Raw genomic sequence first — 13,149 nt, forward strand, 5'->3', positions numbered from 1 at the left:
TATGAGTGATTAAAAAACTAACGTTGAGTTTAAATATTGTATTTGTTTACCATTAGAAAAAACACAATAACTAATCAATAATTTGACCTTTCTCTAAATGTGAGTTGCCATAAATTTTTAATTAGTTCACATGAGTAATTGATTAAATGAGTAATACTACCAACTCTAGTGGCATCTATAACGCTTTCATCATCAATATGAAACATATAAGTACCTGCACTAAGGAATTATAAATAAAATGCTTTATATTATCTACAATTATTCATCTGACAATCTCGCCTGTGTATTCAATGGCCATGTCCCCAGCTTTATGCGCTAGTTTTGCAAAAATGCTAAATCCATGAATTCCTGACTTTCCAAATGCTAGCCTTTTTCTGAAAGTAGCTTGCATGTGTTCATATTTATCTGACATAAAACTTCAGGAACCATTTGCTTGAGGCATACTTGAATACAGATGTGAAGAAGCTAATACAGGTGTGGAGAATGCAAACATTCAGTTAAAAATCCACGAGTGTCACATTCATATTGAAAGTCATGTCGGAAGAAAAGAGGATCCATAGCAGTCTTGTTGAGGCCGAAATCGTTCCACCATTGTTGAAGCCATTCACATTGCCGTTGTCTTTGTGTGGTCCTTGTGGCCCCAAATTTTACTCTTGTGTAGTGAGTTTCATTTTTTCCATCTACATTCATGATGTCCCACCACAACTTTTTGTAGTCTGAAAAGTTGTAAATGGTATCCGGGAAGATAATGCTTGGATTACCCTATGGCCACATTTCTGGCATGTCGTACCATCTCGGCCATCTAGTCCGATTTATGGAAAGATATTTGTTGAAGATTCTCCTCTGGTTGCTTCCTTCTGTCTAGATCATAGTGATATCTCTAAAATTTTGGCTTAGGGATTCTTCAGCCAAATGTGCGGCCATCATACTCCTCTGATACACCATGTCGTGTATCCATTTGCTACCTTTGGGGTAGACTTTCCTTTCAGGTATTAAGTGTTGAATATCTGAATGAGGTTGCAAATTTGCATCAAGCACTTTTGTGTTTCTTAGCTACCATGTTGGTTTCCATTTGGAACAGTATTCTTCCCAGTTCTGTGTTTCAGAAATACTTCTCAGAGTCTCTGTATGTTGGGAAGGGTCCCATTCTGTTACTATCACCATGGCAGTGTCTTTCTGATTTAAATATTCTTTGCTTAGGAAGTCAAGCAGACAATTCTTTTCGCCTTTGATGTGTTCGACTTCAAAGTCGAAATTTGAAAATAGAGCCTGCCACCTTGCGAACTTAGCTTCTCCTGCTTTCTTTATAGCTTTACTAAGGACTTTTTTTAGTGCAGAGGCATCTGTTCTTAAGAGAAACTTTTTGTGTATCAGGTGGATATCAAATTTATCAATGTAGTTCCATGTTGCTTTGACCTCTTTTTCTATAGTAGAATAGGTTTTTTTTCTGGTGGGCTCCAAGTCCCTGAGACAAAATGAACTATTTGTTCTTCTGCTTATTTGTTTTGCTTCACAATTCCTCCCCACCCTTCATTGTTGGCATTTGTTTCAACAATTTTGAAAGAATCTTCATCAGCGATATGAAGAATAGGAAGAGCTTTTACCTTCATTTTACTTCTTCTGACAGCTTCAGTGTGGACCTGAGACCAAGGTTCTAGATGTTTTTGCAGTCTTCTGTTGAGTAATGATCATCTTTGGCGCAATCTTTGTAAAAGTTGCTTACATAGTTTAAACTTCCCAAGAATCTCTGTAATTGAGTTTTATCGGTAACTGATGTGCACACTTGAAAAGAATGAACTCACCGTTGTATGTACCAAGTAATATACTTACAGCTCAGCATAAAAGTTTAAAAATTTTAAATAGATAACACGGATCCTCAGGCAAGAATCAATAATATGTTTAATTTGATAGCTAATCAAATTAAATAAAAATTAATTTAATTATTTTTAAAAATTAATAAATTTAAGTTTTTAAAATTAAACTATAGAAATATTGTATTAGATTTTTTATCAATGTCCAATTAATATGGTTTGACCAAAAATCTAATGTAATATCCACCACAACATCTAGATTTGCAAACCCAAACATAATTTTTTGAACTAATTAGTTTGGGTGAAGGATTTGAAAGTATATTTCTCAAGGCCATTTTCCCTATAAGGGAGCTCTTGTAAAATCTAAAGATTGCTTTAAATGATGAACTAATGTAGAAGACCAGAAACAATTATGCATTGCATCTGATTTCTTTTCTCATTTCATGTTGCATGCAAGAGTTAATAATTCCAACAAATAACTAGATCTTATCAGTTTTCTTAGGTAGTTCGTTTTAGGATAATTTAACATCCTCTAATATCCATTTCCTAATCGGGGCAAATGCCCTTACAATTTCTTTCTAGACTATTGAATCCCTTCCATTACCTTTTAATTCCTTTTCAAATCTCTCTTCTATTGATATTAGGGTGATGTACTTTTCCATCATTAATTTGTCTTATAATGAGAAAAATTGTGTATTCAAATGTTCTAATGCAAAACTTCTTTGTCCTATAATGAGAAAAATTATGTATTCAAATGTTTTGCATGAGAAAAATTGTGTATTCAAATGTTCTAATGCAAAACTTCTTTGTCCTATAATGAGAAAAATTATATATTCAAATGTTTTAATGCAAAACAGAAATTTTGTCTCAATGGGAGGTTTCCTAATTAATAACTAGAAATTTTGTCTCAATGGGAGGTTTCCTAATTAATAACCCTGTGAAAATTTTCATCCTTTAGGGTTACTATGAAATATAAACAAAATACCTAATAGAAAAGGTGAACTAGTAACATGGTAGTTGTAATTAATTTGGAAAAATGGATTATTGTTATGGCAATGTGGAAATTCACCCTCAACCACTTAAAAGGGTTGCTATGAAATATAAACAAAATAGCTAATAGAAAAGGTGAACTAGTAACATGGTAGTTGTAATTAATTTGGAAAACTAGTAACATGGTAGTTGTAATTAATTTGGAAAAATGGATTATTGTTATGACGATGTGGAAATTCACCCTCACCCACTTAAATTCATAAATATAAGCTCTCTAACAACTTTCCACATGGTTATAGTTTTGGATCTATGGAATATTGGCAGCATATTTTATTAAATTTTGATTGGTTTGATTGTTATTATTCACCCCATTTTGATTCTTGGCTTGCGAGATTCTGGATTCTCCTTGAATAAATTGTTAACATGAACCATTAAAATTGCAACATAGTATAAATACAATGAAAATATCAATATGCTGAAAACAATTCCTTGGATTCAATATCTATGTATCATATAGAATGTTATAAGAAAGATAGTGTTCACCCCTTGTAATCTTTTCAAGGCAACTTCGAAATATGGGAAATTGTAATAAATCACTTGTATTATTGTGTTTAGCTTTGCCAAATCTTCATAAATGTACGTTAGAGGCTTGGAATTTGTGGTCTTAGTAAAATTTTGAAAGAGAAATTTGAATATACGAGTTATTTTTAATGCGATTTTTTGAAAGTTTTTTTGGTAATTTTTTTCAATTTAATTTCTTTAAAATTTGAATCACAAATTTAATGGATAACCCTGCACAATCCAAGTGTCTTAAGGGTTTTTCAAGGTGTTGAATCTATATATACAGTCAAAACATAAATTTAAATAACACAAATCAAAATTTCACCTCAAAATTTTCCACTAGATTCCGACACCGAAAAATCTAAAAAATCACACTAAAAATAACTCCCTTAAATGTATAAACTAGAAAAACCAGCGATATCTACTCTTCAACTTTTAGAATAATATCCCACAAGTAAATACAAAATATGTAATTCTTCTTCGGGTGAGTCATAATTCAACAAATGTAATTCTTCTTCATGTTAGTCATAATTCAACAAAATGCTATGAAGCTTAGTGGAAAACATCTTGAGTCTATATTTTAGACATGATCATTAAAATGACTAATATAAGATTATGGATATGCAAAAAGATAATTAAAATAAAGGGGAAAAAAATATGATTTTATGACTCACCTATGTTACGAAACACTAATTACGCAACAAATCTACGATGATCCACATTAGCATCATTGGTTCCTTATAAGTCGTGGATATAGAAAAACCAAAACTATGAGTTAGTGATATGCGCACAATTCGACATGCAAGGATCTGGTAGTTTGACGCACTTAGTAGTCATTACATAAATTTATGAGAAATTATTGTAAAATTAGTTTTAGTCTTAGTCTTAGTATTTTGTTGAGTTTTATATAATATTAACACAGTTATATTAATAAATGTGGTTGATATATGTTAATTTATCTTTATTTTCATACGTCGATTAATATATAAAAGGTGGAAAATGATGTGGTTATGTTAGTTGACAACCAATTTGCATGGGGAGGATTAGTGAACCATGATTGACTATGGTTCATTATAGATAAATATGTTTATGGTTAAGGAGAATATTTATATGATTAAAAAATTATTTAAATAAATGAGAGTTGGGATAGTATAATCATTCCATTGTTTTTTGGATTTTTCTTCTGGAGAGATAATGTCGTCATATTTGATGCGTAAATGACCATTATAGCTTGGACTATATTCATATTTTATTAAAATAAACAAATGGTCAATATCCCAGTATAATTTTGACACCAAAGTTTATTTAGATTTGTTTTCTATTGACATATAATATTGACACTAAAAAGTTTTTAATATTTTATTCGATTAACCCATGTCAAATTGTTTATATATATATATATATATATATATATATATATATAGCAAATAAATCATTACATTGCTTTATATTAGAATAAAAAACCAATCCTCTTGAAATTTAGTATACTATATATAAAAGAAAATCTTAAACACTTCTTTTTGCCATTCGAAATATTTAGTTTAATATTCATTTTTTTCAAAACTTTAATAAAATTTATAAAATTTATTTAGAAATTTCAAAACTAATTAAAATTTAAGCCTTTTTGACTAAAAACAGAAACAATATAACTTGCTTTTAGCATATATAATAAGATGTAAAATTTATTGATAAATGTTATATATATATATATATATATGGTAAAATCATGATATAGATATAGTTGGGGGGAGCGGGGGGATGAGATCGCCGGAGGCCCTAGGGTTCGAACAGGGAAAAAGTAGGTTGACGAGGACACGATGGTACGGGATGGGGCAGCTGGCTGTTCCACCGAGGCAGAGGACGTTTAAGCCAGGTTAGGAGGGGACAGCTGGGTATTCATGCAGAAGGTTTTCTCGGAACGGGCTCGCATTACCTCTCACCGGGCTAGTTTGTTGGTAAAACCATTTTGGAGCTCTTGCGGTTGACGTTCCCAGGCGGTTTTAGGAAGAGTAGCAGGTAACGGACCGTTAGCGGTGGCAGTTTACTCGTTTTTATTGCAGATTATTACCATGGTGAAACCTAGAGAGGCAGTTGACCTAGACCCTGCACCGAAAGATATCCTGTCGGTTTGGGGAAAGGAGGTTAATGCCCAGAATATTGTCAAGTTTTTCGGGTCAGCTGGCAGTCATGCACCCGCGGATTTCGCTGTGGAAGGTTCGTGGAGTAACAGAGCGGCAAAAGGTCTGTTGGAGGAAAGCTTGGAGCTGGCTGGACTGCACAACAAAGGAGGAAGGGGCGCCAAAGTTTCAGGCCTTCTGGAGAAGGACTACCAGCTGACTGAAAAACCCTTCGGCACCCATGTAAGTAAGGACAAATCTCCCTCTAATGCGTTTTTTCTATCTGGAGGGCTTGAGGATATCATAAATTTCAAAGCAAACCAGGGAGTCTGGAGGTCTGTGGGTGGAGGTTTAAAGCCGGAAAGTGTAGTGACGGAAGGGGGCGGCCAGCCGGCTGTTACCAGACATTTTATAACAAAAGGGTCACCCAAGCCCAGCTTGGGAGCTGGAGGGAGTAATACAGGTCCCGGCGAGCCTTCGAAGTTAGGGAAGGAAGGACAAAATCTAGTTATTGGCTGGGAGGAAGAGGCTTTAGGGTTTGGCACAGGCAGAAAGGAAGGTTTCGAAGGCGGACTCCATGCAACTATCTCAGATAAGGACGGAAAAACCCTAGCAGATAGTGAGCCTGGAACTCAGGTGGTTTTGGACAAGGCGGACCCAAAATCTCAAGCCAGGGAGGAAGATTCCGGACAAGAGAGGGCTGGGGGAAAACGGAAAAAGGCGAAACCACTAAAGAAGAAAAAGATCGAAGGAAATTTGGTTCTAGGCATGGATGTTCAGGTCGAGGATGCGCTAGAGGTGGCGGAATGTACTCTAGTGGGTAGAGCTAGAGGAAGGGTTTTCTCTGGTAAATTCTTGAACCAGTGGGCGGAGCAACAGTGGAAGGAGGCCCCGGTAAAAAACTTTAAGATTGCAGCGCTTGTGAAGGGTTGGTTTATGGTGAGATTTGAAAACAAGGAAGCGGCGGATTGGGTTGCAGGGAGAAATTGGGCTTTCGGGAATCGTCCAGTCATGTTCAAAAGGTGGTCGCCTTTATTTGATGCGAACAGGGAGAAGGTAGATGAGTTTCCGGTTTGGGTCAGGGCACCCGGCCTTCCTCCCTTCCTGTGGGTAGAATCTATCTTCAGATCAATAGGGAACCTACTGGGCACCTTCCTGGAAGCAGACATGTCTTTCCTTCACACCCACGAAAGAGCCATGGCCAGGATCTTGGTCCGATTAAATCCAAAAGAAGGGCTTGCGGAATCCATAAATCTACAGTATAAAGAATATGTGTTTGAGCAACCGTTGGATTATGAACATCTTCCTTTTAGATGTCACAGGTGCCATGAATATGGGCATCTGGCAAGGGACTGTCCGCTGGGTAACCGCAGAAGGAGGACTCAGAAAAAAGGTGAGCAGCGGGGGAAGAAATCGAGGAAAGACAAGGATATTACAACTGAGGATCATCCAGAGGAGAATATTACGGAAGCGGTCCAAACCCAGAAAGAAGCCCTTGATAGCCAGGCCGGAGAGGAACCGCCAGAAGAAAAAGAGGTCCAGCGCAGCCCGGAGAAGTTAATCAACGAGACTACAAATGAGGCTGTAGACATCCCTGTAGAAGACCCAAACGGTATGCAACTAGACTCAAGTAATACATCTTTATTTTCAGAACCTAAAGATGCTTGCTTGAAATCTGGCTCTCCTCTAAAAAATTGTTGCAATGATGATCTTTTAAACATTGAAAACCTCACTGCTGCTATCCCATCCATTGACCTGAACTGTGAAGATGATTCCCTTAGTAGGATGGTTCCTGTTTTTTCTACACCGGTGTGCCATTATAACCTAAGATCTCTCGACAAAAAACATGTCAAAAAGCTCGAAATCCCTGATCCGGTTGGTGGGCTAGGCCCAACCTCGTCTCAGGCCTTCAAAAGGAAGGCCAGAGGCAGAAAATCAAACTTGTCAAAAGCTCAGGTTAAAGCGAAGTTTGATGTGGCTGACGGAAAACAAATGTCTATCCCTGGGGCGCTTAGAGCAGCAAATCCCCTTGAAAATGTTTTAAAATGATCTTCCTATCTTGGAATTGTAGGGGTTTAGCCAGTAAACCCAAAAAACTGGCCCTGAAGGAGTTAGTTTCGCGATACAATCCGGATATCATCTTTCTCCAAGAGACCCTAGGCAGAAGCTTTGAGGTGGAATCTTCCCTTAGGATCTCTCTCCCTGGATGGGTTTTCTTTGCTATAGATGTTGTGGGACATTCGGGCGGCCTGGCAATTGGGGTCAGGGAAGGAAGGATGCAGATTATCAATCATTGGGGAATGGCTCATGTGCTAGGTATGGAGATCCATTCTCCTGAGTTTGGATTTCCCCTTTTGATCATAAATATCTATGGGCCATGCCAGGGAAGGGAATCCTTTTGGAATGACCTTTTGTCAAAATCTCTGCTGAAAGACAGAAGTTTGATTATAGGAGGAGATTTAAATTTTTCACTGGGGAGTGCGGAAGCTTGGGGTCCCTCAGCCAGAGAAGATCCACTCTCGGATTTCTTTACAAATGCTCTCCTCTCTCATAACCTGATAGATGTAAATCTAATCAAAGTAAAACCTACCTGGAGGAATAGAAGAGCAGGGGAGGAGAGAGTGGCAAAGAGATTGGACCGTTTCCTCTTATGCGAAGACCTGGCATCCAGAATCCCAATGTTCAGGCAATGGGTGGGCGAGGGGGGGAACTCAGATCACTTTCCCATCCTAATGGAATTATCAAAACCCCCCATTAAGCCAGCGGCCCCTTTCAAATTCAATGCTTCCTGGTTGCAAGAGGAATCTTTCAATAAGCTTTTCAGGGACACTTGGAGACATCCGGGCAGAACTTCTTTGGAGAACAAAGGGGCCCTTTTTATGGAAAACTTAAAAAGACTCAAAAAAGCTACCATGGAATGGGCAAAAGAAAGAAAACAAAAGCAGAATGAGGAACTCTCCAAAATTGATGCTGAATTGCGGGCTTTGGAGGAACCTGAGGCAGATGGGTATGCTACTCAGGAGTCAAAAGAAAAAATTCTGATGCTTGAAAAGCGCAGAGGCAAGCTCTTACTAGACAGAGAGGAGGAATGGAGGCTAAAGAGCAGGGCGATCTGGTTAAGAGCTGGGGACGAAAATACGAAATTTTTCCATAATTATGCAAAAGGGCGGAAAAATGCAAACACAATATGGAAGCTAAAGGATCTTGAGGGTAGAGAAGCCACCTCTTTTGAGTCTCTATCAAATATGGGAAGGACTCACTTTCAGAATCTGTTTACTGAACAAGGAGGGATAACATTAGCAGAAGTAATCAGAACAGCTCAATGTTTCCCCCGTTTTGTGGAGGAGGAGGAAGCAGAAGACTTAATCAGAGAAGTGACAAAGGAGGAAGTGGAAAGCATTGTAAAATCAATGGCAAAAGATAAAAGCCCGGGCCCGGACGGGTGGACTATTGAACTTTTCCACCATTTTTTTGAATCGATTGGAGCAGAACTAACTGAGGTGGTGGAAGAGTCGAGGAGGAAAGGCGAGATATATTCTCCTTTTAATGCAACTTTTATAGCTCTTATCCCAAAAAAGGAGGATCCGGATTCCTTTGAAGATTTCAGGCCTATTTCTCTGTGCAACTGTGTTTATAAAATCATTGCAAAACTTATAGCTGTCCGCCTAAAACCGATCCTGTCCAAATGCATTTCAAGTGAACAGTTTGGGTTCCTAGACGGTCGACAAATCCATGAAGCCATAGGAGTGGCACAGGAGACAATTCACAGCATTAGACAATCAAACAAGAAAGGGGCTGTGATTAAAATTGATCTGTCAAAAGCATATGACAGGATCAGCTGGACATATCTCAGGATGTTGTTGACCCATCTGGGGTTCAATCTGGAGTTTATAAATTGGATTATGGGATGTGTAACCAGTGTAAGTTTTGCAGTCTTAATTAATGGGGCTTCATCACAATTTTTCAAAGGTCAAAGGGGACTGAGACAGGGATGTCCTCTATCGCCATTGCTTTTCCTTCTAGCGGCAGAGGGTCTAAGTAGACTGATCTTGGAAGCCAGAAGAACAGGTTTGGTAAAAGGTTTGGAAGTTGCTGTAAATATGTTCATTACTCACCTCCTTTTTGTAGATGATATTTTATTATTTACAAATGGGAGCTTGAATGAAATTAAAGAACTAAAAAACATTCTTGATCTGTTCATGAAAGCCACAGGGATGCAAATAAACCTCAGAAAGTCTCAGTTAATAATGGAAGGTTTCAATAGACACGAAAGGATCCAGATCTCATCTATCCTGCCCTTTGAGGTCTATAATATGGAGAATCCGTTCAAGTACTTGGGTTTCTGGCTGAAGCCAAATGCATACAAAAAGCAGGACTGGAACTGGCTGGTGGCCAAAATAGAAGCAAAAATCACTCATTGGAGTTTCAAGTGGCTATCTAGAGCTGGCAGACTGACCCTAGTAAACTCTGTGTTGCAAGCCATGCCAGTGTTCTGGGCAGCCCTGACTTGGATTCCAAAAGGGATTCTTCACAAGATAAAAAAGATCTGCAGCAGATTCCTATGGTCAGGATCAAAGGAGGACTCTGTTCTTCCCTGGGTTGCTTGGGAGAAAATTGCAAAGCCAAAAGATTGGGGAGGATGGGGAATAAAAAATCTTTATGATTTTAGTGTTTCCTTGGCAGCCAAGTCCGGATGGAGGATCATCAATTCTGAGAATTTGTGGACAAGAGTGGTGAAGCGAAAGTATATAGATCTTGTTCCTCTAGAAGAATGGATTCGTAACCCAAATAAGAAAGGAAGGAATGTTTCAGTGGTATGGAAAGCTACTACTGAGGCATTTAAAATCATAGAACAAGGATTGGCATGGCAGGTAGGAAACGGAGAAAATTTGAGGATAGGTAGGGACCCTTGGGTGGGCTGCAATGAATTGTTCGCTTTGTCCCCAGGACTGATCAGACACTTGGAATCAAAGGGCATCATATATTTGAATCAGATTGAGAAAATAGGTCAGTCCACTATATGGGGGCAAGCATGGAAATCTGGAGAAGAATTAGAGCTTAGACCTCTTTGGTGGAATGAGTGGCAGGTTTTCATTCAGGAACTTACCAGATCCAATGTAAGATTAAAGGATAGACCAGACCTTCTGGTATGGGCTCATGCAGACTCAGGAGCCTACTCCCCTAAGGCCGGTTATAAGTTCTTAATGACGAAAAAAGGATGGGATGAACCAGAATGGTGGTCAAAACCTCTGTTGAAATTAAAATGCCCAAAAAAAGCTAGACTGTTCTTTTGGTGTGTGTTAAAAAAGAAAATTCCAACATGGGATATCCTCCAATCTAGATATAAGCAAGGGCCTGGAAGATGCCCTTTATGTATAGCTGACTCTGAGACCATCACTCATCTTTTTTTGGTCTGTCCATTCGTAAAAAAGGTATGGGAAGAGGTGCAAAAGTTATTAAAGAAACAGTTAAGCTGGGAAGGGGAAAATTTATCTGTAGCATGGGAAAATTGGTGGAGACTTAGCTCAGAAGGGAATATGAGGAATCTTCCTCCCATCATCTATTGGGGGGTTTGGATAGCAAGAAACAGATGCATTTTTACTGACAGATCTACCTCAGCTGAATCTATTGCAATTCAAAGCACAGCTATACTGTCCAGCATCCCTGAACCAGAGGAGTCAAGAAAATCAACTCAGAGCAGGGAAGAACAAATCAGAGTTGGGATCCCTTGGGCCTACTTTGATGGGGCTTCTCAGAATAACGCAGCTGGGGCAGGGATAATCATCCATTTAAATAATTCACACTCTTTAAAAGCTTCAGTGGGCCTTGGAACCGGATCAAACAATTTTGCTGAACTTTCTGCATTAAAATATCTTCTATGTTGGCTTATCCACAGAAACATCTTCACAGTTCAGATCTTTGGGGATTCTTTGAATGTTGTGAAATGGGTTAATGGAAAAAGTAGATGTCAGAATTACTTGTTGAGGCCTCTATTAGAAGAAATCCTGAATTTAAAACTCTCTTTTAATGTGTTTTCAATTGAACATATCTACAGGGACCGAAATGAAGCAGCGGACAGGCTTTCTAAAGATGGTCTGCAGCAAGCTATGGGCAGTTGGATATTAACTGAGCAAGTCCATGATCAGATCCATGTGTCAGATCATCCTCCTTATGCTTAATTTTCAAAATTATCTGTTGTTTAGAGTTTTTTTTGGTACTTTCATATATTATATAGCTGTTGTAAAAAACGATGATACAGACTTTGTTACTGGACATGTTAAATTTTTGTTGTCACTGCGTTTATCCAGGATATCTTGTTTTCCTTTTAGTGGGTTGTTTTCCTCTATGAGGAGACCCACGAATCGAAACTCGACCTGTGATATCGCGTCTCTGCTGGTCTTTTAAAGGACTGTTTTTAGCGATCTGCCGGAATGGGTGAATGTACTGTTCAGACTCAGGAGAACAGAGTCTTGTTTTTTCTCAGTTTTGTACAGAGGAGACAGTTTACTTCTCTGGGGCTGCTGTGGTGTTCGTCTCTACAGCAAACTGAATGCTATGCATCTGCTTGTAACTTTTTATTTATCTTATATAAAAAGTTCGTTTTTTTCTTTGGAAAAATATATATATATATCTATATATATATATATATATATATATATATATATATCTATATATATTCATATAAAAAAAGTTATATAACAAATAAATGTACTGATTTATTTGCTACATAAATTTATATATATATAAATTTATATATATATATATATATATATGTATATGTATATGTATATATATATGTATATGTATATATATATGTATATGTATATATATATATATATATATATATATATATATATATATATATGTATATATATATATATGTATATACATATATATGTATATACATATATATATATATATACATATATATATATATACATATATATATATATACATATATATATATATATATATATATATATATATATATATATATATGTATGTATGTATATATATATAGATATATATAGAATAAAAAGCCAATTCTCTTGAAATTTAGTATACTATATATAAAATAAAATCTTAAACGCTTTCTTAAAACAATACACACCCTTTCCTACAATTGCGCTTAGCTTGTCTAGCTTTAATCATCTTCACTGATGAATGATTCTTCTTTCTCCATCATCATTCAGGCACTCAATGGCCTTTTCATAGCAATCTACCTTGGTCCTGTGAGTAAACATATTGATCAGGTGCTCAGTATTTAGCTCAAAATTCAAAGTTATCAGATTGGCTCGAAAACTATACGGTTGCGTCCGTCTCATCAAGATGATTGCAACGCAATTCGTTTCATAGAAAACGAAGTCTGGATGAAGAAGAAAATGCATGTTGTTTGTTTTCCTAAATAACTAAAAAAATTGTAGAATGAGACAAAATGATGACATGGTATTCCAATCAGCAAGGGGAATCTTCTTCAGTTTTCACCCAATGGAGCTGTGACAAGTGTCACCTCCGGATTCGCCAGTGTGGTTGTGTGAAAGGGAAATTGCCTAACTGGCTCCAAGTGGAATTCGAATTTATTTTTATTTAAATATTATTATATATTATATATATAGTTATTATTTATGTTATGTATATATATATATATATATATATAGATAATCCACATT

General features: G+C 37.0%; 1 protein-coding gene across 1 annotated transcript; it reads left to right on the forward strand.

Moving 5' to 3' along the window:
* The first annotated feature begins 5,431 nt into the window (after positions 1 to 5,431).
* On the forward strand, positions 5,432 to 11,658 carry LOC149260997 (uncharacterized). The gene is made up of 2 exons (XM_089367105.1): positions 5,432 to 7,446; positions 7,551 to 11,658. The coding sequence occupies exons 1-2, from the start codon at positions 5,432 to 5,434 to the stop codon at positions 11,656 to 11,658; spliced, it is 6,123 nt and encodes a 2,040-aa protein (XP_089223231.1).
* The last annotated feature ends 1,491 nt before the right edge of the window (positions 11,659 to 13,149 follow it).

The sequence above is a fragment of the Pinus tabuliformis genome, chromosome 6 (genome assembly GCF_031772625.1).
Source record: "Pinus tabuliformis cultivar Carrire ecotype Pingquan chromosome 6, CPIR1, whole genome shotgun sequence".
NCBI classification, from domain to species: Eukaryota; Viridiplantae; Streptophyta; class Pinopsida; order Pinales; family Pinaceae; genus Pinus; species Pinus tabuliformis.